General features: G+C 41.2%; 1 protein-coding gene across 1 annotated transcript in view; it reads right to left on the reverse strand.

Moving 5' to 3' along the window:
• The window catches only part of CDH4 (cadherin 4, type 1, R-cadherin (retinal)), a 460,866-nt gene that overhangs the window by 170,455 nt on the left and 265,360 nt on the right, over window positions 1-25,051 (reverse strand). Inside the window, exon 3 of the mRNA XM_010569772.1 lies at window positions 9,697-9,920. Within this exon, the coding sequence (XP_010568074.1) occupies window positions 9,697-9,920 (224 nt within the window). The remainder of the gene's footprint in view (window positions 1-9,696; window positions 9,921-25,051) is intronic.

Consider the following 25,051-nt stretch of genomic DNA (forward strand, 5'->3'; position numbering starts at 1 on the left):
TTTTAGGGTAATTGATTCTTTTTTATTTAGGTCATTGCTGAATTCGCCAAAGTTGGAGACAGGAAAAAAATAGTTTTAAGAAGATCAGGCTTTTTATTTTAGACTTCCATTTACTGCAGTCATTCTATGTGAAGGTATTCTTTAGGAACTGCACAGGCAAGGAATCCCTAATCTGTTTTTCTCCTTATCCACCTTCTAGAAATCTGTTATGACTATCTATATTAGCTCTATTTACTAATAGTTGTAAGCTGTGGTAAATTTAATCAAAGATAGCTTCATGTCACGTCCCATTACCATCATGGCATAAATTGCTATTCATGAATGATTTGTGTCAAAGTGCTCTGAAAACTAGTGTTTTAGCAGCAAGATGTTCCAATGTGCACAGTTCTTCAGCAAGGGCATTAAATTAATGTGTTTGCAGAGAAGCCACTAATTGACAATGAGACGTGATTTTGGCAGTAGACTTCCACTTTAAAGATAATGAACAGTGTTCAGATACAGAGAAGAACCCCCTCTGCTCCTAAAACTATACTAATAACTTCTGGTATAAACAGGAATAGAGGGAACCAATCCTGACATGATATTTCAAGTGCCAAATCAAGCTGTTTGATCATCACGACTTACAAAAGCAAACAGTGGAATCTCAGTGTTTGTGACCTTTATCAAATCTGGCTACATACAGTCAGGAATGTTATGTTTGGTTAGGAACTCATTAAACAAAATTACCTCTCCATTTATAGAAACCATACAATTACAGTATAAAACATTTTAATTAAATCAGCTAGTTAAGCAAAAATTCATTACTTTTTTTTTTTATCAGCTAGCAGTGGGGCTGCATAGAGCAGTTCACATTAGAGTCAATTAGTAAGAAAAATTGTCAGATTTGGCAAGTGCATGAGCTTCCAGAACACATCAGCTGACAGGGAAGAAAAAGTTTGACTAAAATCTAACAGAGTTACTGCCCCCAGAGGAGGAGAATGAGCCACGTAAAATGCACACACATGCATCAGCCATGCCAAATGCCCCTCTCTCCCAAGGAGTCTGTGTCAAAGCTGAGCAACCGCCTGTATGTGCACTGTTCCCTGATAGCTGAAAAATGAGGCATGCATGCAAATTTAAGGTTGTTAGGTATCTGGCTGGCTTTGCAGGCTTTGGAAAATTTTATCTGATGTAACTAATAAAATATGATCAGTGTGACTGAGGAATCAAAATGTTCCTTAGTGTTGTAGGGCTGCAGAGCAACAAAAAAGCTGAAGAAGAGTAACAGGTAAAACCAGGGAATTTTTAAATAGGGAGAACACAACACTCTGGCTTCTAAGTCAGGCAGGAGAAGATCCTTTCTTTACAAAAGATGTAGCAGGGCCCTGAGTGGGCAACTGTAATTAAATGCTAAGCTAAGTCTGGACTCCAGAGAAAAGAGACACCCACTAGCTCTGGCCATAACCCGCACGGTTGCCATAGAAGACTCTTATTTAAAAAACATAAAGATAATTTATTCTCTTTGATCAGAAAACCTAACAAGGCTAGTGGCCCAGATAAGGACCTTGTAGACGCAGACTGCAGAACATGGCATTTCAGGTGGCTGTTGACCAGGTGACCCCCAGGTAACAGATGATGTTGATTTGCCAGTATGATTTAACTGAAATTCAGAAATCACCTGAACTCACCCACGCCTCCTCTTTGTCTAAACATTTGGTAAATTACCAGTTTTAAGCTGAAATCTGTTAAGTCACCAGAACACTTCAGTATGCTTTACTTTTGCACTAGCAGAATAAGGACACCTGCAGGCAACCCACACTCCCATTCATTACTGAGCAGACACGAAATGTGAAAGGTATCTCTAAGGTGAGGGAAGCTTCAGCTGGGGTGGAGAGGCAGAGCTGTGTTGAAACTTATTCTGTGGTATCACACCGCACTGATGATTAGAGGCATCTCCTGGACTGCGCACTGCTTTCGAGATTTCAAATGATGCTCTTCCTCTTCCATTGTCTGGAATACTCATGTACCAAAGCAGGTACATAAGAAATCCATCTGCCTCTGGCGGAATCTTTTATGGTTCCCACAGATTTCAAGCACCTGTGATACTCTTCTTGTCATTGTCAGGCTCTGAATATTGCAAGAGCCTTCAATGAACAGAAGAAGATGACATCATCCACAAAGCACAGCTCTTGATGTACTTTTCTTTCTCATTTTAAGGCTTGAACATCTTATCCCAATGTGAAAAGTTCTGATGAGGCTGTTTCCTTGTAAAGCTCCCCACATCAACTTGACCTTTTCACATTCCCTTTGTAAGATCTAATCTTGCAGAGCTTCTTAGGTAGGATTGTTTAAGAAACATCTAAATTACTGTTGTACTCTACCTTCTAGTGTTTACAAAAAGACACTTCTACCTTCAAGTTAATGTCATTCTCATAATTGGAAGAAGCCATACACAATGGCTTCAGAACTACAAGTACTTTTCAAGAGCATGGCTATTAAATTACAGAATACTACATACTTGTTACCTGTTCAGATACCTACAGGACAGGAATAAAGGCGGTAGATCTTGTCATATACTATACAGTAAAAACCGCTACTGCAGCTTCATCTTACCTCTCTCATTCTGCACATATCTTGTCAAGAAAAACATATGAAATATCTGGGCTAGCAAGCTGAGTTCTTCCACCCAGAAAAAACTTCGAACAAATAATTAGAAAAATTGTTCCAAACCACATTTCTTTTGCTTCTAGAACTCCGCCTACTACAATTGCTCTTCATCACAGAAAGAAGCAGGAGCAAATTTACCCCCTAACAAGCCTGTGAAAAATTTTAATCCAATTTTATTGTTCTAAAGCCACGAGGTTCAAAAGATACATGAATTAAAATAATCATAATGAATTAAATGTAACAATACTCCTTCTCTTCATGATGTTTGCAAGTAAAAAGATCACAAGAGATTTAAGAGATCACAAGCACCGCTGCTACTTTAGCACAAAGCAAAGTAATTCATTCTGGTACTTCTCCCCAGTGCTAGCGTGCGAGTTTGCCCTTTCAAGTTATCCTTTGGTTATTTCAAGAGGCTCTTCAGAAAAGGCTGTTCTTCTTTTATTCCCCAATTCTGGAGTGCACCTAAGCAAATGCTTAAATCTGAACAACCGAACGTATTCAGTTTATCTCCATTTGCATGATGCAATCTAAGCGTGTGTTTAAATGCTTTGCTGGACGGAGACAGCGTTTGAAATCCCACTCCTCACTGGCGGTAATGACAGCCCACTCAGCCCACCCTGCCACGCTGGACACCCACGCCTGGCTGGTTCTCCTCGCTCCTCCGGCCGGCAGTGCCGAGGGGGCAGAACGGGATGCAGTTGCGCTACCACGAAGCACGTCCAGCGAGCAAGGACCTGGCCTCCAGAGGTTGGGAGGAACCGAAGCCCTTCTTCACCCTGAGCTTGTAACTACCAAGCTGTTTCAGCTCGCTGGGCTAAAGAAAAGAGAGGTGGACAGTCACAGCCCCTAAAAAAACATTTATTTTAATGGATGTGCCTGCATGAAGCAATTTTTGTCTTTACTCAAACTCATGTTTACAAGCAACTGTCAAAGGATTACCACAGCGATGAAGTTTTTTTTAGGAAACTCAGTGCAAAATATTTTTTGGAAGTGGCAGTCAGACTTCAGCAGTCAAGAACAAAGAACGTGAAACCGGAGGTCAAAGGCTTTGATCTTGCAAGGGCAAGGCACGTATCACAGGCAGGCAGTCTGCAGCAGTCCAAGGGTTTTGTTTTATCAGAAAAAACTTATTTCCGTGCAGGCACTTCAATCCTTAGGACTTCTTTTTGTTTGAAGGAAGACAGACCTGGAGTGAATTTCACCTACGGATGATCTTTCTAGTACAGCTTTGAGCCTGACCCTTGGTAAGATGCTGACTATTTAAGAACTAAATGCAGCAAGTGCAGCACTCGGAAACTTCCCATAGTGGGCTGATTTTCCAAGGCAATGAGCACCTGTATGTCGTATCTCATCTTGGCTTCAGTGCAAGGCAGTGTGATTCAACACACCTGAAAATCAGGCCAAGTAAATTCACGTTTTCACAAAGATGACTTTCATCTCATGCGAGGATTAAATGCTAAATGTTCAAATTCACTTAAGCATGAGGTCAGACAAGGTCACCTGACGCATCTTCATTAGACTGCCACAGTTAACATGAGCAGTCTCACTGGTAACAATTATATGATATTAATTTATTAGTTGTCCGCTTTTTCATCTTTTCCACTGATCTGATTTGTTAAAACCCCAAACAATGCCTCACAAGTTACCTAAAGGAAACAGAAATCTCTGTATCTACCCTCACTGACTGTGATCAGTCAAGACTTTATTTCACTGATGAGGATACAGAAATAAAAATGATGCTGGCTGCCATTTTACTGGACTTGGTTACTGCCTTGGATCCCCCCCAGAGGTAGTCAAACAGGACAGTGCCAGCGTAACAACGCAGTACTTAAAATGTGCGTAAATCTGGCCAGAAAAAGGGAGGATGATAAATACAGTCTCATTTCTTCAGCCCCTCTCTAGGGATAACACAGTTTGATGGGGCAGACCCCATCACCCTGATGCCATAGATAGTATCTCATCCCAATGCAGGGGAAGGAAGGAAAGGGAACAAATACAGCAGCTCTTTTTTCCCCATTTCTTCCAGGCTCACCCACTTGAGAGCAACAGGAAGACCAGGGGCACTGGAAGCACAACTCCCACTTAAGCTGTCTTTTTCTTCCATCAAGGGAAGGCTACATCTTCATCGCTCCCAGGCCTCGCGCAGACCATCCTGGCGAGCACAATAACCGAGGTCATAAACAAGATCAGTGCTGAATAAGCCTTTCCTTGCCCTGAAACCTTTGTATTTGTGATCAGCAATAAAAAGCTGTACTGGAATTTAAAATCTTAGCCAGGTAAAATGCCAGAGATTATTATTTAAAGGCTGTAAATAAAAAAAACCTCTGGCTGTAAGAATCAAATTTTCACATTCGTATTGTATGGCTGTGGACTGATACCTGGGTTATGAAAGAAGCCCAAAATAAGATGAGACATAATAAAACACAAGCTGGGCTAAAGCGAGGATTGATTTCTGACAGTAGTTCTCAGTGTTTTAAACGCTAGCTGCATACCCATATATTTGCAAGATTTTAATTGCACAATTCCCAGTGATTTAACATTGCAAAAATTTACATACTTCCATGCTCAGAATTTGAGAAGCTAAGACAATGAGAAACTTAGGCTGACATAAACATGATTCAAAGAAAACAATATTCTTTTTTCTAAAATAAGTCACTGGCAGCAGATTACTGGCATCCTACATGGATTGAATATATCCTGTATCTCCAAGCTCTTTTGCTGTGAATTCCTTTCTATGCTGTATTTCTCTGATCTTGATTTTAACTCATGAGGGGAGAACTACAGAAAAATAGATAAACAAATACAGAAGAAAATTTGCCAGATGTGCCTTAGCATGCTTAAGACACATATAAGCACTGAAAAAATAAAGAAAAGATCAACATGAAAGAGTGGGCCAGAACTTCAGATAGGACAAGCCAACACAGGGAGTGGAGGACGTCAATTAGCGAGGAGTGACGAGGAGAAGCTCGGACTCCACGGACACAGAGAGTAGTGTGGGAAGCGAAGCACAAATGGCTATGTATCTGTTCACATATTTAGGAAGACTTGAGTTTCTGCAACTAAGAAACAGAAGACGCTCTGAAAACTGAAGTCTTCAGCAATGTCACTGTTCACAAACATAATCTTCATTTTTAGGCTTTTAGTTAAGTCAATATCCAATTGTTAGAAAGAATAGCATGCACTCTTAGAAAAGGAGACATTGCACTGCTAATTCCAGATAAGTAAAGCCTGGCTTTACTTTGTTTCTTCTGTAGCATTATCCCACTCAAGTTTATCTTTCATAAATGCTGACACAAGCTATAAGGACTTTATACTATTTCATAAAAAACTTATTTTCTTTCTCTTCTTCCTCCAAAATTATACCCACAGGTCTGACCGATACTTTCAATTGCAACAACAAGCAGCCAGACAAGAACAGTACAAGAAACTTTATCTTAAGTATTTATTGTTATGCTAGAATATCACTCCGTTTCCTCTGGGGTAATTCAGCACTCCTGTGGGAAATATGTGACCTCATTTGCATTTTCTAATTGAATTGCTATCAGGTTTCCTGCAAGACTGAACAAAAAAAAGTTCCTAGAGTTACTAACATCACTTGTATGAACCAGAATAAAGTTTATGTTCAAATGTTTGCTGGGGAGGAAGGGAAAATGTATGCTTCATGTATCATGAAATACTTCTTAAAAATATTTACCTTCTTTGCTATCATTTCATCTTACTAGCATTAAACTTTAATCTAGTAGTTAGAATTCTTTCATTACAGTGGTTACTAGTGAAAATTTGCAGATTTGCCCAGGTTATTCAGTCATCTAAAGCAATTAGCACATTTATAAGGCCAACACTATGAAGGAGGGGAAACTGTCATAGTACTGGGTCACTCACCATTAAAATGTCAGCTTGCACCGAGAGTAACAGCGCAGCTGTGGGATCTCAGGTGCAGGTATAGACAATAAAAGCTCTGATTTTGCAATGAAAGCACACAAGGGGACAGCTGTCCCAACAGGAGCCATCCTGAACTAATCTGCCACCCTGAAAGCATGCTGGCCACCACTAAAGCTCTCCCAGCCCATTACGCAGATTTCCAGTCTTATATATTGTGATAATAAAGGATCACAAATCCAAAGGATCAGGTATTGAGGGGTTTATGCACCCTCCTGGGAAGTAGACCGCTGCCTCCATTTTGCAGGCAGGCTATAGGAAACTGGGTTTGCTCCCCGAGAATGCACCAGGTATTTGCAGCAGAGCAGGGACCTCACTTCTGGTGCCCATGACCTCAGCCAGTATCCCAAACATTTATTCTGTATTAACCTCCCTTATAAACCAAATATCTAATAACGGCCATTTCATGAGGGCTAATCATGTTTTCATGAAGCTTTAATCCACGGATAATTGTGAATTAAATTCTGATTTATCCTTTCAGAGGTGATTCGGAGGGGCAGCAAGCTTCCCGTCACGCAGTGAGGCTGCCCCAGCGGAGGGCCATCAGTCACAGAGAAGCCTACAGAAACACAGAGGATGGGCGAGCAAGGCAGAAGGACTTGTTTGTGCTGTAGGTGCCAGCAAACAGAGATCAGTAGGTGCGCTAAGGCAAATTTCATGCCAATTATTTTTAATGTCTGGGAACTGTTCAGCATTTTCACAAAATCAGTCACAAATTTACAAAGTAAAATGGAAATGGATGTATGCACCAGAACAGAGAGCTGGTGTCTCTCCCCCCCTCACGTCACCTCCTCCCTTCTCTCCTGTATTTGCCGTCTCCACATCCTGAATATAACACAACAGTCTGAAGTATCTTTAAAAAAATTATGTAGTTCTGCCTGAGTCGTATTATACTATACAAAACCAAATGTGAAATCTGTTTCTAGTAAAAGCCATGAAATGTAGTATATTAGGGTCATGGCCTGAAAAACATTGAACTGGATATTGTTAGGTTTTGGCATAAACACTATTATTTTTTAAAATAATCTCATAATCATACTTATTTCTTTAGTAAACAAAGGATTATTTTGCTTGCAAAAAGCACAAGCATTTAAATAAAACACAAGTTGGATGCCTGCTATAGGGACCCACAATAAAACTGCTTATGACCTTGTCATTAGTCTTGTTTTCCGTATTTTTCCAGCCTCAAACTACACACTAATAAGGCTTTTAAAAAGGAGGGATATGAATTTTAAAAAGCTTAGCTCTCTCTGTTTTGAACCAGAGTTCAGCTTACATTAACATTAGATGAATTTCCAACCAAATATTTTACTAAAACAGAAATGTGTGCTTATTCAGTTTTCTTTCTGCTACACTGAGAAGAAATTTAAAGCAGTATATAAGACATCTTACTTTGTTCCTTCAATATTTAATTACTTTTGGAAGGAAGCAGTATTTCTTTGGTTAGAAAATGGCAAATACAGTTGACATAACATACAGGGCTTAATTATATCTTGCACAAACCAGAGCCTTACCGAAGAGCAGCTGAAGTGTATTTATACGACTCTAAGCCATGCAAAACCTCAGGGGTCAGCCCATGGGGCAACTGCTAGATTTAAGTCTCTCCAAGTCTTTTCCTTCTTGTCTCAAATGTGGCAAACATTCTCCCAAACAGCACAGACTTACAAGGCGGCATTCTGACAATACAGCACATAAAGTCTCTCCTCCTTTTCCCACTCCTTCCCTTTCCCACCCCTCTCTGCCCAAGCACTGCAGAAAAGGGGAGAGAAGAGGCCAGTCTTGGTATTTTGACAATTACTGTGGTGCGTTAATCCAAACTACAGCCATGGCCAAGTGACCTTGCTGGTCCCTGAACTAGCCATGACTGTTCCCCAGGACACACACCTTCATCCTTGCTCTGCAGGTCTTCGAGATCCAGCAATGAATCAGGCTCTTCAACCAATTTCCTGCCAAATCCTGCTTAAATGTAACTGCCCAACCATCACAGAACTGGGTTTTTTGAGTAAGCACCAGACAATATAACTGCGTTTACTCAGTATAGTACAGGAACTTCAGCCCAGACTCACACTGAAAAGGAAGGAGGAAAAAATGAAAAGGTGAACTCCTGCTGCCAAAGATGATATGGAAGAGGTGGGACAGAGACAGCTACTCAAGGAGCCGATCAGAAGAAAAGTGTTTTCATGAGCGGTCCCCAATTACAATAGCACTGTGCAGCCCAACACTGTATTTAACTGAAGCAATACTGCTCTCAGATTGCCGGGCAGGGACAGATCCTTCCTGCTTTTCAGCTACATGTATGAAACTAAAAAAGAAGGAAAGCGTCTGTAACCTTCTGTCTGAAATAGCGAACGGTGCTGGCCTTGCACTCTTCGGCTGTGGGGAAGGGAAGATGCTGGCATTGGGCAGAGGGGATGTTTGCCACTCCGGTGCCACGTTGTGCTTTGCTGCCCCACTGGCCCGTGCTGCGTGTAGCATATGTCCCTTATCAGACAGCAGCAATGCTCCCTTGTCCTTGCTGCATCGGAAGGGAACAAGCCCAAATCTCCCTTCTGGAAGCCCCCCGTGGAGCTGCAGGGCCATGCAGATGGCTTGTGGAAAGAAAGGAATCGCTGCGAAAACCAGGGAGACGTCTTAGCAGCATGGCAGCAGCAGCCAGTGCACGACTCCAGGTCTACGCTGTCACAAAAGAAATCTGAACTTAACCTTGTATTTCTCAAGAAGATGGCTGACTTTTGATTCTAGAGGGAGGGAGGCACCCTTCATTTGCAGGTTTTATTTCAAGACAAGAGAGAGTATTAGCAGTGAGATTCAAACACAAGGTATATAGCCTGCAGTATATAACAGAGCCAAGCTGTCACTTAAAAATACAAAAGTACAAACTTAAAGAACACTTCCCTCAGTGGTGACCTTAAATCATTTCTGTCAGAGAGGTTCAAGGATCATTTGCAAGAAATTTGATGCTGCTCGTGGTATCTCCTCCTTGGACGCTTCCTTAGGAAGCACCAGAGCAGGCAACACGAACAGTCTGATGCCGCACGTAACTTTTAAAGGTTTGGGGAACACAGACAAAGGAAGAATGAAGTAAGAAAGAGAGCTTTGAAAGCTTCTTACCTTGTGTCCGCTATGTTGCGACTTCTCTGTCACCAGAAACCTGACAATTGCCTCCCATCTGCCCAGGATCTGGGGATCCCACGCAGTCACCATCAGGATCAGCTGCTTTGAGGGCATTTGCACGTGGTGGGCAGCATACATGGTCCCATCCGCTCTCACCTTGAAGTCCAGGCTGTTGGTTTCATACCGAACTCCCTTGTTACCGGCACAGTTATTAAATTTTACTAGAACAGAGAGTAAGAGATGGAAGAAACGTGTGAGATTGGCGTGATAAGGAAAGCAATGAAACACAAGTTTCAGACATTTAATTTTCACTGATGTCTTCTATATCTCTAATAACCATCAAGGAAATGATTTAACTGTTTCTTCGACCTTTCAGGAGTGCTCTTGTGCTTTATCTCCATTCCCCAGGGAAGAAGTTGTAAGCCATTTTTAAAGTATTTGATACAGTTTCATTAGATCTCAAACACAGCTGTTCCCCATTTCTACAAGTGGATTTCTCCCTTGTTGCCATTATCTTTTAAATTCGACTGGAGTCTATTACCCACACTGTGGGTATTTTTTTGCACGAAATGTTCTCCATTTCCCTAACCCTTCAATAACCTACTTACCAGATAGCCTATTTGCACATTCTTAACTGAAATTCAAAAGCCCATAACAATTCCATTATCAGAAATATAAAAACAAAAAAATTAAACAAAGAAAAAAAATTAAACCGTTCCGCGGAACGCATCCGCTGCTGGAACCAGACCCACCCCCCAACCACAACTGCAATCCCACCCTGGCCGAGCTCTCCGCATGTTACAGCTACTGCAAAAAGGAACTGTAAAACTTCACTTCACAAACCACAATGCATCATTTAAAAGCCTACACTGTCAGATCAAAGCTCCCCAGTTGCTGATATTTTTATTTTCGGCATTTTTTGCTCAAATTCTTTCACAGTCTAGTTTGAAAACTATTTTTATTGGCATTATGAAACATGTCACATACATTAGGCTGGAAAAAACCCAAACTATTATACGACAAAATTGACAAATCTGATAGAAATTGAACCTGCAGCTAATCACATAGGAAACAAAATACTTTCTGCCATTCGAGTAATCCACAGGACGGAACACACATGTGGTGAAGGGAAACATATTGTACCCGTAAAAACATCTCAAGTGAGTGAGAATGGATATACAGCTTTCTAGCTCGGATTGTTACATGGGTTCTCATGCTGCAGCTTCTGAGTGCTTAGCAGCGATGCTCGTAGCCTGCCCCGAGATAAGGAAAACCTGCTAGCCCAAGTCGGATGCAGCTTCAGCAGGCACCTAATTTTTGCACAAGAAAAGCTAGGTCAGACGAATCCTACCTAGACTGGCTGTGGTGGGAGGAGAAGGGACGCAGTGGCAATCCAGGTGAGACGAGCTCCTGGGCCAGTTTTGCCCCACCTGTCCCCTTCCCCCTGTACCATCGCTGACTGCTTCTGCAGCGCTGCTTTGAGCTGAAGCAGGGACTAATCTGGATTTAAACAAAAATATTCGAGGGATGGCACAGGCGAAAGAAAAAGGCTGCCAGGAAACTGCTCAACCTGCTGCCAAAGCCCTGGTACAATCACAGTGTGGAGACACGAGGAGCACTCTGTAGTGGAGGAAGGGAAAATCCATCCCCTCCTTCACCAAACTGCACCTCTCAATGACCGGGGCGCCGTGATCATGTCTTAACTATACATCTTACAAAGGCTTTCCATGCTACATATTTATTTAGATAGCATTTGTACATTTTTATGCACGTGTAGTGGGAACTGTCACCTAATGCTGCAGTAATTATTGGGCACAAACAGCAAATGTCACACATTGATTTATAAAAAAGAAGATGGATAAAGTTATCTAGTATATAAAAAACCCATGGGTAATGCTTTCAAGCAATTTCATTGTCATAAGCTACATCATTAAGATCTTGTTTAATCTGGAATCCAGGGAAAACAAAAATCCCTCGGTTTTGTTTTGGAAGGCAGAGGCTTGCCCATCTTTACTTTTCACTATAGCTCAGACTGCAGCAAATAACCTCCACGCCTATCTCATCTCACCTGCTTTAGTGGAGACATTTGACCAGTTATCTCTGCTTTCTATCTCCAGAAGCATAACAAATGTTTTTTTTCAATGTAACAGGAAGCAGCATCTCCTGAATTACTCAAAGTTTAAATGAAACTTTGGTCCCAATTTTTTAAGGGACAGGATGTTACTTAATCGCTACTTTGACCACAGTTCGAAGCTCTTGGCACCCTTGCGGGGATGAAACCAGGATGGCCTGAGACCCGCAAGGCGGCTGGTGCTTCTAGGGGAGATCCCTTAGGGTCCTGGGAACCACCCTGCTACACGACCTCCTTCGTCTTTCAGGAATTTCTGCAAATCTCCCCCACGTTCACAGCCATAATAAATATGTGCAAACCCATCCAGTGCTCCACTGCTAATACGTTATTTATTTTCAGCTCCATGCTATCAGTGTTGTTAGAAATGACGTATATCGGCTGGCGTATTATTGCATTCCTCTGCTATGTAATGGCAATGCAAAAAGCGAGTTGAATCTATACGTCCTGAAGTACCCACATATCATATACTAAAAGACATTTGAAGAAGAGAGAAAGGAGTGATAATGACTGCACATTAAAAATGATTCAGAGCTTACTTTGATTTTATTGAGATTAAAGGAAGCCCTACAGTGTACTAGTATTCTGAGAGAAGAAAAAAAAAAAATCCCTTCCTATATGTGTACGTAGTGATTTCAGTATTCAAAGTACTTAAACATCTGCTTAAGACACAGCACATGGCTCCAATATGCTGCTCTGGTGTCATATGTCACTGTGTCGACTTTTATGCTCCATTATCTAAAAATGGCTACCTCTTAGACAAAGTCCCTCTGTGACTTGCTAATTACTTCCATTAGTTTAAAACAAACTTGACTAGAGACAGAGAAAATCCTGAGAGAAATTAAGTCTAATTTTTGAAACAAGCAACGTCTCTGCTCCGCATTGCTCTTCTCAGGTAGCACAGGTAGATGAACGCTCAGCAACGAATTAACACAGCCGACTCCTCTCCAAAGAGTCCTTAGGAGCTACAAGCACAAAAAGGCTTCAGGGACGTATGGATTCCATAGCATATAGTCACTATGAGGGACCACACCTTGCAGAGCTGCCTGAACAGCAGCAACAGGCCACGGCTCACCTGGGTGGCTTTGCAGAGGGCTTCAACCACAGAGGGGAGACGATTCGGAAACTCAGCAGGGTCTGAGCACTAGGGATCACCACGCTCAGCTGCTGTCAGGTAGAGCTGCTGCTCTTGCCCTAGGCACTGTTTATACACAGCATAGAAAACACATCTGCAACGCGGTATAGATGAACTGCTCGCACTTTCATCACGTGGCTGCAAGGACTCTCATTAGAAATCCTGTGCTCATCCTCCTTGCTGCCCTGTGAAAATGATTCCTCGGGATGTTACATGACTACTGAGATGCACTGTTTTTTATATATATATATATATACACACACATATGCACATATATACATCATATATATACACAAAAAAAATATTTTTTCCAAATACATATGTATAGGTTTGGGGAAAAAAATAATCAAACTATTGTTCTGTAATAAATAACACAGCTCAAGGAAAGAAGATCTTGTCGTATTTTCAAATTCCACCTCTTATCTCTACTCTTTGCTCTCATGGAAACAGAAATTAAAATTTCATCCAAGGGCAGAAAACTTTTGCTCTTTTTTTTCTTTTCGTTTTTGCCTTTAGAAAGCTCTAAGTCTATGTAATTTGCAGTTGATGAAACTCTTGGCTTTAAAATAATTTAATAAATAAACAAACTTTTTTTATTAGACTTAGATGTCTCTGTGGACACAAATCCATCTTTCTTTGACCAGTCTGAAGTCTAAAGAACACTGCATGAATTTATCATTCAAAAGCTGCAGCATCAGTAATTAGGATTTCAGATAAACAGCAGAGCCACACATCTATCATTTTTACAGGATGGTAAAAAAAGAAAACTTTTTTTAATATACTCTGGAAAAATGTTCAGTGATGCTTATCGAAAGCTTATGCTGAAAACAGCATCAAATGCCTGACGAAAAAAACCCCAAGAAGGCACCCTCATTAGCAGGCTTTTAGGTTTAACCCTTTACCCTCATCATTTTTAATTGCTTCTCTATGAAAGGAGGAAGTACGACAATTTGATATGCTGAAACAGGTATTGAGTGATGGGCAGAAAAGCTGCAGGAGTCTGCAGCAAACTGCTGGGCATCTGAGAAAAAAAAATGGTATTTTTCTTCAAAAAAGGACACAGGGTGAAAAAAAATTCAACAAGTTTTGCATTGTTCCCTTTTATTATTTAGCTTGTTAAGCTAGCTGGACAGAGTCAAATGATCAAGCGAGGATCTTGAAAGATGTACGAACACACTGAACTTCCTTGCCCTCCAAATGTCTGAGAAATATAGTGAATTTAATAGGACTATAAATGGCATAAACCAAAGAATTCACTTTAAGCCTTATCCTTCTGGATTCTCCTTTAACTTCTCCTAGTCCATTAAAAAGTGCCCCCTCCGGCAAGCTGCACAGGGCTGGAAGAGCAGGAGGGATAATACTTATTTATTAGGATATACCCCCTGGCAGGGCATCACCCCACAGTTCAGGATATGGGTCCCTTCAGGACTCTGTTTTTCACGACGGTTTTGAGGATTATTGCTGCAAAGATGTTTCTTTCCTGATGAACTTCAAAGCAGCAAATACACACCGCTATTTACAGTGGGATCCTATCCGCTTTTCAAGTTGTGTCCCTTGAAGAGCTCCCTTTACACCCGGCGTGACTGTGATAAACCTAAGCTGCCAAATCCACCCCTCGCGCCACTTCTGCGAACGCCATTACGATGAGGATGGCTTAACTGTAATCTCTGGAAATTTCAAATGTTTGGGTAACCTGCAGAGCCCTGAGCATGTACAGGAATGTCCCCTTGGTGTGATCTTTAGCAAATCACTTGCGTTCCTGCCCTGGCACTTCTGTCCTAACGCTCCCATACATCTGCATTCATCCTTCTTCCCAGGCTTCTGCAGGGGGTGGCAGTCCTGGCCAGCATTCCCCTGCATGCCACCACAACAGAAATTAAAAAAACCCAACCAGCTCCTTAGTGGATAGGAACCTGTTGTCTAAGAACAGGCATGAAACCATTCAGTTAACCAGAAAAAATGTACATATTCCCAGGCACCCTGTGAGTGCATTACATTTTCGCAAACTGATTTCTCCATTAAGTGCTAATGTGAAACAGAGCGCGCTGTGCCTCATTGGAAAGCTTCGTTTATTTGAGAAAGTAAGTATGTAGTATAAACTTTTACGTGGCCACATTTTCGAGGCATCTTTCTTTATGTTCATGCAACCTCTCTGCGATTCTGTAAGAAAACTGTTTTACAGCAGTGGGAACAAACTGCAGTCAAGTGAATTCCCCATGGCCACACTGGAAATCCCCAGCAAAGCTGGGATCTGAATCCTGAAATTCAGACTCCCTGTTACTCATTCAAACTGCCAGATGACACTCCCTCCATCACCCACATACAGGTTAACCAAATACAAGAGAGAAAATTTTAAATGGGGAGAATGGACTTTTACAGGCACTTCAAAAAGCAAAGAGAAGCAGATCCTCATTCCTACAAACTGCTGGCTTATTTCCACATTAGCACTGGGTTAAAAAATAAAGAAATGTCACACAACTTATTATTGCAATTGTTTTGTAAAATGGAGTCCTATGAATAAATGTAAATACACGGTGGAGTTCTGGGACTAAAATGTCTTGTTTACAAAAGGCTAATGCTGAAAGGGAGGCAAGAAGATTTTGTTTCTCTTGTACTAAAAGGATGACTGTATCCAGGTACCACAGGCTTTCTGACCACTCTGAAAGAATCCTGAGACGTTGCTGCTTCAGTGTTTTGTAGAAACGAAAACCAACTTGAGCCGTTACACTTACACGCAATGCTACATATATGTCCAGAGTCCTGTTTCTGTCCCATTCCTGGTTACAGTAAATCCCATACTATCATACAGTACACAACCAGATTTGCTTCTTGCAGTTAATAAAACACTCAGAGCCCTCCTCCTCCTGTACAAGAAAAACAATGCATGAATAGGAAAAAATGATGGCTGTAAAACCTGATAGAAACAATGTATAATTTTCATCTTCCCATTACTAATTTTATAGGTTACATTTTCAACCATGTCCCCATCAAAAATATTACACTAATAAACTCTTAGTGTCTTTATTTAATATTTATAGCGCTGTGGGAGAACCAAACTCTACTGGTAAAAGGTAAAAACAGCAATTCAAACAGCTACTTCAGAGTCTAATAAACATATCCCTAGTGATCAAGTTTAAGAGTACACAGTTTAAGAAAATGCTTTGATACAGAAAACTGTTGGAGACAAATGGATGTATGTATGTTGGTATAGGAATATATAGATAAAAAAATGTGCATGCCCACACCCTCAGCTTCATAAAGCATTGATTATTCATTAAGTGTTCTTGGAGTAAAAACCAAAAATAATGAATGAGTTAGGAAAATTAATGAACTGCCCCACAGTCTGTCATCTGCTGAAAATACTTAGCATGATTTAGCATGTTCTTAATGTTATTTTCTTGCAATTAATGGTACCGAAATCTGCTGCAATTTTACCCATTTTCCATATCTCAGGTCAATGTGAAACATTACATCCAATTTTCCAGTGCATTATTTATGATCTCTGAGCTATGACTGCTAATATTTGCCTTACTGGAATAATAATAAAAAATTACCATAACAATTTACCATATGTAATTATGTTCAACAAAATCTTTCTTTATTTATCTTCTTGTAATCTTCAGTTACAGTAAATCCTCCTATACGGAATATGCAATAATAGAACATTCCCAACCTATTATATGCTTGTTAGAAGTGACTCCGTGTGCTAGTCAACTGGTGACACCTCTGAATCAACAGACGAGTAGCAATCTATCTCCAGCAGCAAGATAGATTTCAACTGGTACATTAAAATATTTTACATTTAAAAGTACATTTTGAATTCCCCTACTTCAAATTCCAAAGTTCAACCTCCTCCATGATCAAATTATCCATGCAGGTTTTGGGCACACACTCTTGAACTCCTACCTAACCTCATGCTCATTTACAGGCTGTTTTGCTTTCACAAAGCCAGGACCGCCTCCAATAGGTTTTCTGGGGAAACGACAAGCCTTGTTTATGCACAAGTCATTTATTAAAAAAAAATAAAATATTTCTGTGGGCTTAATAGAACTACATGGAAAATTCATCTTTTCACTTCCAGAGCCACCTAAATGCTTTCAACACCTTTTCCAGCTTTATATTCACTTTCAACAGCTCTTGCTTACACAGGGTTTCTGTTTCCATGGCCAGATGAAAAGAAAAGGAACAATACATTTCCACACACTGAAATCGGCATCCTTTAGAAAGTCATTCTGTCACCTGTACAGTCAGCCAGTAGCAATGAGGAGTTGAGAGTACATTAAAAAAGATCTAAATCCCATTCAAACAAAACAAAACCAGCCCCACAGTAAACAAAACTCAATTCCCAGACACTGCCTGCCTCCTTCATATTCCCACCAGTGCTATTTTTCACTTACTGGAAGCCAATCCAACTAAAATACATGTTTTTAAGAAAGGAAAAAAAAAAGTAGTATATTTCACTTTTGGTATTGGAATTGGAGGGGAGTACAGACCCCTGGAGAGAAGGGCTGTAGAACATGATAGAAAAGATGAATCACTCTGGCAACAGCCAGCCAGCCATTAATTTTCAGCAAGCCAGGAGTTGGTCCAATTAAACCAAGCTCCTTTCTCTACATTAACATGCTTTACTCAGTTTTTTTCTGAAGGTAAAACATCAGCTCGAGACCCCAAAGGCTTTTCTATTTAGGATCAATCAATCTACCTTGCTGCACTGTAAAACATACACTGTCAGCTCTGAGGCTAGCTCAAAAAAGAGCAACAGTGGAAAAATTTGATAAATCGACATGTCTGGCAGTTAGTAGAGGGATTCTTCCTACACTGTCACTTATTTTTATCTGATTAGAAACAAGTATTAGTAAAGGGAGCATTCCCCTCTATTCTCTTCCTGGTATTTAGCACTGGGTTAAGAGGAGCCTTTTCATCCCCAATTTTCTAAATCCAAGCGAGAAGCTTCCTACCCCAAAGGCACGGAGATACTATCCAGATTTCAAAGGGCAGGGAGTTTGAATTGGATTTGCATGTTGTGGAACTCGCATTCAAGCCTTTTCTTCAGCACAGGAACATGAACCTGCATCTATTAGCAACCCATGTTAAAGACGTTTTTCACTGCTTTCCACGTTTTTATGCTCAGGGCTTTACCGTGGCTGTGCAGCCTCACCTCTGGGTTTCTAGCACCTGCTTTGGCAACGAGTGCTTTATTTGAGATTTCACTGCCCATTTGAGATCCTGTCGCTCTCCCTCTACCCTACTGAGACATTTCAGAAATTATTAACTAATAAATGAGCCAGGCACTGATGCCAGAGGCCGGTAAGAAGGACACTTACATAGTCTGAAGTCCCCTGCAAAGTGGCACTCCGAGCTGGGATAACTCAGAGGATTACCCTTTTCTTCGGTGAATGCCATAGTAACTATACTGTTGGCTTCCATTCTTGTTCTCAATAGACGTCTTTATCCTTGGATAAAAACCCCTTCACAGTAGTTTCAGTATGACAGTCCTCCTCTGTTCTTAACAGTAAGGTAGACCAAAAGCCACTGGGATGTGGGGCTGATGTTTTAGCTTCAGATTAAAAGGCAAATAAAGAGAAGCTTGGTTTGGGTAATCTTGAAAATACCAACTGCACCACACTTTTTGGCAAGTGCTGAGTTTTTACAGGCAACCATTCTTATTCTTTGCTCTTCTTTAAATTCCATGTGTCTGTAGGATGGTACTGAGATTCACTATGGCACTAATGAGATCATTTTGCAATTAAAGGCTAAGTAGAAACAAACCTCTCACCACTCTACAGGAGAGTTTGGCTTCTCTGATTAAGCAGCAGTAAATAAACCTGTTTCACTCTTGGTCCTGGTGCACAGGCTTTCTATGATTAACTCTCCGAACAAGATGGACTGATTGACCCCATGGATTAATCAATGAGTTTCTCAGCTTCAGAGCAAAGTGCAAGTTGTGGGAGTTACCTGCACTAGGATGTGTTTTAATTACTATTACTACAGCACAGAGTAAATAAATCCCAGGGCACTTTGTTTGGAGGTTTTACCCTTAGCGCTAATGATTTTCACAACACTCTCGTGTTTGTCAAACTACCTACATGGGAAAAGATTTTCAACATCACTATGCATTTCTGGAGGAAAAACTACAGATTTTAGGGTAGCTAAAGGGAGGAGCCTTGTAGGGCAATCTCTAGATTACACCACCTGCTTGCCCATCTTGCCTGTTGGCAGGAGCATCCCTGGGAGAACTTATAGAGAGGCTGGGGCTGTATTTGAGAGAAACCCTGGGTGTGCTGCACTGAGCACCTTCTTCTCCCCAGCATTCCCGGGCAGCGTGGAGGGCCTGACCCTACTGGTACCAGGAACATCCCTACATTCGGAGCAGTGGTGGGAAGCAGGCGAGCACACTCAACTGTGCAAACACAGCCATCCCTGCCAGCTCCCACCGGCCCTGCCAACGGTGACCTGGCAGCCCTGGGGGTTCTTCCTCTCTGTTACAGATCTCTTTTCAACTTGCCAGAACTGTATTTGAAAGACATGGAGAGCTGCAGGAAGATTTTAGGGGGAGAAAAAATGTGAACAGAGGCCATTTGCAGCCAAGGAAAAGAAGTTGAAAGAGGTGCTCCCACTGTAGCTGTGTCAGATAGCCTCAGGCTCCTCTCTCCTCACACTCTTCAAAACAAACAAACTCTCAACACCTAGAAACAGAGGCTGCACATGTCAGGGAAAAAAAAATCAGACACACCAGTAAAGACACTGAACTCCTCACGGACTTGACTTGCGTGTAAACACTGACAACTCTGGGCTTGGCTGTTCTTGTCTTCCTCGGCCTAGCTCAGGAGCAAACGTGCACTGATCCAGGGAGTCAAATCACAATGCAGTAAATGAACAGACGTTTCAGGCAAGAATATTAGAAATTGAAAATTCTGTTATCTGTAAGAATCAAGGCAGCTATATTTAACTTGCAGCTGCTGTGCACCTCTGCTCATCTGCCTGCACAAAAAGCAGCTGTAGTCCTTACCTTCAGCTGTAGCCTACACAACCTTCAGGTTTCAAGAGAAATCAGTATCATGTAGAATAAAGCACTGTTTGGTACCTGGTGGGCTCAACTGCTTTGATATTTGGACAAATTCACAGAGTTTTATTTACAGGTGGAGGCTCTGGGTTCTATTTCTGCACTTGGTCAGAGGGAGCAGGAGAAGGAAAAGTGGCCTCGATGCCCAAACTGCACTTGAGTGGGTAATAAATATTGGGCGAGCTGAGAGATGGCAGGGCGTCCTGCCCCAGGGCCGGGCTCTAGTGTCCACTGAATTCACAGGAAATTCACCCACGGAGCAGGAAATTAACTGGAAAAGCAAAGCCACAATAAAGCACAGCTCCATGCCCTCTGGTGTTGGTCATCACTGAATAAAAATGAACCTCCTGGCCTCTGCAGCCACCCTTGAACCAGCCATGTCCTGACAACTGCATCCGCACAGCCGCGGCGCTTGGCTGCCGATGCTTCCGATGGAGACTCAGGAAAATGAGGTTTACTGGAATTCTCCCTTTCCTCTTTCACGTTCACCTCCTCTGCCCCTTCTTACTGCAGTGGTCTCTAACAGAAAGGCAGCACCGTTCTCACTGAAGAATGACCTCAGGATTCAACCAGCAACCTTAAATGTAACAGAGTGCTTTTGGCAGGGCTCAGTACCATCAATTAAAACAGAGAGAGACTAAAGCCAGTAAATTAGAGAACGTGACAAATGCAGCACAAAGCACTGATGATCCCAGAAGGTATCAAATTTAGTGTTAAAGTAAAGAAACAATAGGGAAGTCCAAGACATTTCAGAGTGTAGTGAATCAAATTAAATTGCCTGAAATTCCACATGGAATACATTTGACAAATTTCTTTCCCCCTCTTCAGCTTTCTGTTTGAGATGAACTGTCGTCTGGCAGCTTCAAACGTCTGGCACAGCTTCAGCTTCAGTTTGCTGGGGCTGAATCCAAACACGAACCTGAACTTTACCAGTTCTGCTCTTTTTGTAAACATACTTGCTGTGGCTGCCAAATGCTTTCCAAAAGCACACAAAACCCAGAATCCAAAAGGAAAACATTGTCTTGCTGCAATAAAATTTGCATTTTACCACCTATCGGTAGCATCCCGTGTGCAGAGCTGTCGGTTGGTCAAAGCCCACCTTGCCCTCAGTTTCCCCACACATTTTGAAAGGGGACGGGCGAGCGGCGAGGTCCCGGGGGGGGATGCGGCTCCCACAGACCCGGTACGCGTCCATCCCGCAGCGCTGCGGCCCCGGCAGCGCCGGTGCCGCTTCTTCCTCCAGGGCTGCGTGGGCAGCTAATAATACAACAATTAGCAATAGGATTCCTCAGACGTGCTGGATAAGACAAGCAGTAAAATGTCATTATACACGTGCCACTGAGAGCGAAGAGCAGTTTAGATTACCCCAGTGAGTAGTCTCGGGAACAACTTCATTTTAAGGTAGGGAACTTCAGGCAGAGGAAGAGACAGATATGAAGAGGGTTATGATCAAATTGCTCCTGAGCGCAGATAGCATTGGCCTTGATATATCAGATTTTTTTCGTTTTGCTTTTAAAACAGAACTGGTTTTGCAAAATGTTCACAACGATGGCACGCTTCTTTGAAGCAGGGTGCAACTCTTCACCAGCATCATCCCACTACCTGTGCAGACTCTGCCTTACAGAAACCAAATTCTTCCTCCATTTTAAAGCTTTTTAAAACTACCAAGCTCCATAAACTATCCAACTGCAGAAGGCTAAAACGAGGCCACCTTTAGGCTGAAGAATAGCAAATGACAGAGGTGTGTGAATTCTGGCACAAGACACACAGGCAAGCAGATGCTGTTAGAAAAGCGTATTTTATTGTCCACAAAGCGTTGGCCTCATCTCCGAGAGCCACATGGAGTTCCACCACTGCCCAAAATAGACAACATCTGGTTCATATAAACTCTGATTTATTGCATGTCTTCTCTCCCCTTGGATTTTAATTATGAGTAGATCTTGTAACTATTGTATTTGTATTTGTTTTATCCATCTAGATGTTTTTCTACCCTATTAACTACAAATTGAAAGCTCTTTCTAAAAATAGTACAAAAATATACTTAAAAATATGCATATGGCCTTTATTAAAGAAATCCTTATACTGAATTTTTAGATGAAGTAAAAGTACCACTGAAACCACTGATCAGCAAGCAAGCCTTTACCTGATTTCCTGAATAGGATGAGACTGAAGAAATTGCTTTCTATTACAATAAAACCTCAAAGAAAATAGAGAACGTAACTGACTACTGCTCCTAATGTTAACCAGTGTGGTAACGAATAAAAATCACTCATCGTTGTACCACTCTGACCACTCCTGGGAGCCGTTTGCAGGGGTGTTGAGCCAGTTTCAACGGTCAGGTGTCAATATTTTAAAGAACCTCTCTAAGGTGGCACTTTCTCAGCAGAAGAGACAGATCCAGACTGTGCCTGGAGAATAAACTATTCTTTCTCCCCTGGGAAAGAGTAATACAATCAGGAACGAAATAGTTGGAAGCCTTCATATTGAGAGGTTTTTTGTCTAAGTTTTTTTCTTTTTTCCAATGAAACTCTTGCTCTTTCTGGGAATAAGTTGATTTAGAAGTCACTTTTTAATTTGTACAGTTGAATAACCACCACCATAAAAGAACATACAGTGCAATAAATAAATACCACTTGCAAACTTCAGAACTCTCTGCCACCACTTCATCCATCAAAACTAATTCTGTAAAAAACAAAGGATGTGACAAACCCAGCCAACCTTTTACCCCATCTTACAAAAAGACCGAAATCTGTTTCTGGAAATGTCATAATGTTCTATTAAATGATTGACTCCTCTGGAAATGTTTAGCAGTCCTACAGAAACACCCTCCATGAGAACCAGTAGCCCTTGTCTCCAAAAGCCCAATGCCCTGACTGGGCAGCTCAGGTCCAAGCACTTATGCAGAAATCCTGTCCTACTCATGGCACAGAATTTCTGGGAATATGATGGAAACCAGAAATTGCCACAGATGTCTGAATTGCTGATGCTGGAAAGCAAAGAGGGCCGATAGCTGAGTTTCCCTCACCCCAGCGTCAGCACACAGCGCGACTCGTGTGCCGAACTGTCCCCTGCACACCAATAAACACTTGAGGTGGAGTAATTTGAATGTAAGAAATATCTTGGCCCTGTATCTGTTTTTTAATTAGAAAGTTTTACATGTAAACATACATCTTCTCTTCTTCCAAATCCACACTGACATCCACTACTTATCATTCTGAAGTGATTGCTAGAGGAAACATGCTTAAAACCCATCATATTCCATGCAAGTTTTCTTAGCTCTGCCCATCATCATGCTGTCTGCTCCCCTTTCACATCAGCTCAATTGTGAGAGTTTTAAGCTGACATCAAAAAGTCAGGCCATTTGAAGACACAGAAGTCAGCTGTAAGGTTGTCATTTTCTTTTTTTTTTTCTTTATTTATTGATTGGTTGAAAAAGAAACATCAACTGGCTGATCTATTTTAAAGGTTAAACGAGCGTGATGAATGATATCAAAGAAAGCCCTACCAAACCTCAATGCCCACTTTTTTTACAAACTACACAGACATCAACAGCCTAAAGACAACAATCCCGATTTACTGATAGGTACCACGGAGTGATGCAGACACTTGAGCTGGAGACTCATCCTCTCCTTACAGATGTGAAGGGAGCAGTTGGCACCGACCCTAGGAGGATGCTGCGTTGGCTCTTATGTCCTGTTACCAACGCGGGTAGCAGCACTTCAACACTTTCAAGTCACACATTTGCAGTTTTTTCAAGACCAGGCCTCAGTAAGGACTGCCAGCTACCGCTGTCAGTGATGTCTAGCTCAATGTAAACACTTCGTCGGTAACGTGATGAAATTACACCTTCAGGTTTATTCAAAGTACTAAAATAAATCTTTTCACAGAACGCGTATGCATTCATTTATACTGCGCTGCTATGACCACAAGTTTAATTGTTACTGTTTAATTATTCATTGTGGATCAGGTCTCAATTTAAGCAAATATGCAAAGATAAGGAAGAATGGGCACTTGTTTATCTCATTTTTTCCAATTAATTCAAGTTGTTCATTAATCACATTACTTTTCTACTATGTGATAAGAAAATAAAAAAACCCCAGCAACCATCCAAACAACAAAAAAAAGACAGCCGTTATGGAAAAAGCAGGATATTCTACAAAATTTACTTGCATGAATAGACTCCATTAAACCAACTAAAATATTCATGTATAGGAGTGCCTCATACTATTGACTCAGCCTACAAGGGAAATTTTTCTTTTTTTTTTTGCCTTTAATGTCTACAATATTATGAATCAATTGACCTAATAACAGACTGTATGATGGAGATTGGCTCAGGTTTCATGAAGAATTTTGCCTGGAAATATGAAATTGTCCTAAATTTCCCTCCTGTCCCATACCTGCAGTGACAATAAATGGTACATCAACCAGCAATTTCATGTCTATTACCAGGTGCTATACCTGAATTAAGCAAAACCAAAACTTTCAACCACCCAAAATGTCTAGTAAAGGTAACCATCTTCTACTTTTTTTTAATAAAAAACTTGGGAAAAGTTGAAATAAGAAACAAGAAAAAAATTATTCAGTTCCTAATTCATACAGTTTTAATGACATTTCTGACCTTTACAACAAAAAGTATGAACAGCTCACACAGACCATTGGGCAAATAGAAAAAGTAACAAGAAAAGCCAGCAAAGAAAAAAAGAACTAACCGTGAGGAATCGTCTGTGGCTCCGATATGACAACATTTCTACTCTGTAAAAATAAAATGCCATCAAAGCTTCACCAGCCACTGCCCTACTTTGTCTGAAGAGACTTCCTATTGATCACCCAGTTGTTCCTTTGATTAATGTCCAGAAGTTTCTGATGAGTAGTCTTGAACTAAGGACATATCACTGTTTGAAATGTGGTTGCCAAAATAGCGTATTATTTTCTTTTTCTTGCATGTAAATACTAGCAAGAGCCCACAGTGTCATCTGAACTAGTTACTGAAAATTGTCCAAAAGTGGATACAAAATTCAACGAGCCC

Source organism: Haliaeetus leucocephalus, unplaced genomic scaffold, assembly GCF_000737465.1.
Source record: "Haliaeetus leucocephalus isolate CR32 unplaced genomic scaffold, Haliaeetus_leucocephalus-4.0 Scaffold273, whole genome shotgun sequence".
Taxonomy (NCBI): Eukaryota; Metazoa; Chordata; class Aves; order Accipitriformes; family Accipitridae; genus Haliaeetus; species Haliaeetus leucocephalus.